At 61.8% G+C, this 1,766-nt stretch overlaps 1 protein-coding gene across 1 annotated transcript; it reads right to left on the bottom strand.

Moving 5' to 3' along the window:
- Positions 1 to 6: 6 nt before the first annotated feature.
- On the bottom strand, positions 7 to 1,765 carry LOC102250265 (protein kinase C zeta type-like). The gene is given in 2 exon segments (XM_014548455.1): positions 7 to 731; positions 734 to 1,765. Coding segments are annotated over 2 exon segments (1,695 nt in total). The 3' UTR covers positions 7 to 68.
- Between the last annotated feature and the right edge of the window lies 1 nt (position 1,766).

Here is a 1,766-nt window from a genome sequence, read left to right as displayed (position 1 = left end):
CTCCCCGGCATGCATGCGCGGCGGCGAAGGCGCGGGTCATTCACAGGCGTGTCCACGGCCCGGATGCCTCACAGGGACTCCTCGGTGGAGAGCAGTAGCCGGTTGATGTACTCGAACCCCTTGAACTCGGACTGGTCGATCCTCTTTATGACGTCCTCGTCGTCGGGGGTCAGCTGCACGGGCTAGCTGGTGAACTGCGTGTCGAAGTTGTCCAGGCCGTAGTCGTCGGTGATCTGCGGCTGGAAGGGCGGCAGCGCCTGCTTCTTCTCCAGCAGGTCCCAGTCGATGCTGCGGAAGAAGGCGTGAAACTTGATGTCGGAAAACCCAGTCTGTGGCCAGCAGCCGAGCCTCTCTTTGGGGTCCTTGTTCAAGAACCCCTTCAGGACGTGGGAGGCCTTGACGGAGAGGAACCGGGGGATGCGGATGGGCTTCTCCAGGATCACTTGGAACAGGTAGTCCTCCGTGTTCATGTCGGGGTTGTCGGTGATGATGTCGAAGGGGGAGCGCCCGGCCATCATCTCGAACATCAGGACGCCCAGCGCCCACCAGTCCACGCTGAACCCGTACTCCTCTCTGCGCAGGATTTCTGGGGCGATGTAATTGGGGGTCCCGCAGAACGTGCTCGTGGTGTCACCGGGACCCAGGCCTTCCTTGCACATGCCATAGTCCGTCAACTTGATGTGGCCGTCGGCGTCCAGGAGCACGTTGTCCAGCTTCAGGTCCCGGTAGAGTAGATGATGCCCCGCTCGTGCAGGAAGTTGAGGGCGACGCAGAACCTGACATGCTCCTCCGGAAGCTTCCTCTGCCGCTGCATGTGGAACATGAGGTCCCCGCCGTTGACGTACTCGATGACCAGGAACAGCCTGCTGGTCGTCTGGAAGCAGGAGTGCAGGCCGACCAGGAAGGGGCTGCTGGACGCCTGCTCGAACACGTGCTTCTCCGTCTGCACCCAGTCGATGTCCTCGTCGTCGTGCACCAGCTCCTTCTTCACCACCTTCATGGAGTAGATCTGGTCGTTCTTCTTGAGCTGCACCAGGAGGACCTTGGCGTAGCTCCCGTGCCCGATGACCCTGATGAGGTCGAAGTCCTGCAGCCCCAGCCCCTGAGAAATCTTGATGCCGTCCATCCCGTCGATGACCGGCTTGAGGTCCTCCGAGTCATCTTTAATGCTGTCACGTTTCCGGGAGGAGGAGATGTAAGGAATGCCATCGGTCTCCTCGGGAGCCAGGTCCACGTCGTCGTCCTTGTCATCTACCGGAGGCTCCTGGGATGGCATGACGGGATCCATATGCCTCTGGCAGGTCAGCGGGACGAGCACGTGGCAGCCCTTATGGACCAGCAGTTTGCAGTTGACGCACCGGTAGCCCTGCCTGGTGAGGCCCCATATCCTCTCGCTGCACTGGCCGCAGTACGCTCTCCTGTTAAAGCGCTTGGCTTGGAAGAGGTGGCCGTTGGCGCGGTACAGCTTCCTCCATCTTCGGGCTCCGCGGCGGCGGTAGATGTATTCCTGAATGATGAGCCCGTCGCTCCTGCGCTGACAGGACAGGCGGAAGGCCTCCTCCAGCTCCATCTGGGAAGACACAGTGCAAGGGTCACCTTGACTGTCCACCCACTTGAGGGTGAGCGGCTGGCCCTGGGGGAGGCTGCACATCTCCCTCACTTCCGCACACAGCTCCTCGAAGGTGGTGGCGGCGTCCAGGCTGGTGACCAGGATGTCCCAGCTGTAGTGCGCCTTGAGGCGGACGCGGCCGCCGCTCCCGTGCATC

Source organism: Myotis brandtii, unplaced genomic scaffold (assembly GCF_000412655.1).
Source record: "Myotis brandtii unplaced genomic scaffold, ASM41265v1 scaffold509, whole genome shotgun sequence".
Classification (NCBI taxonomy): domain Eukaryota; kingdom Metazoa; phylum Chordata; class Mammalia; order Chiroptera; family Vespertilionidae; genus Myotis; species Myotis brandtii.
This window is presented reverse-complemented; position numbering and strand designations above follow the sequence as displayed.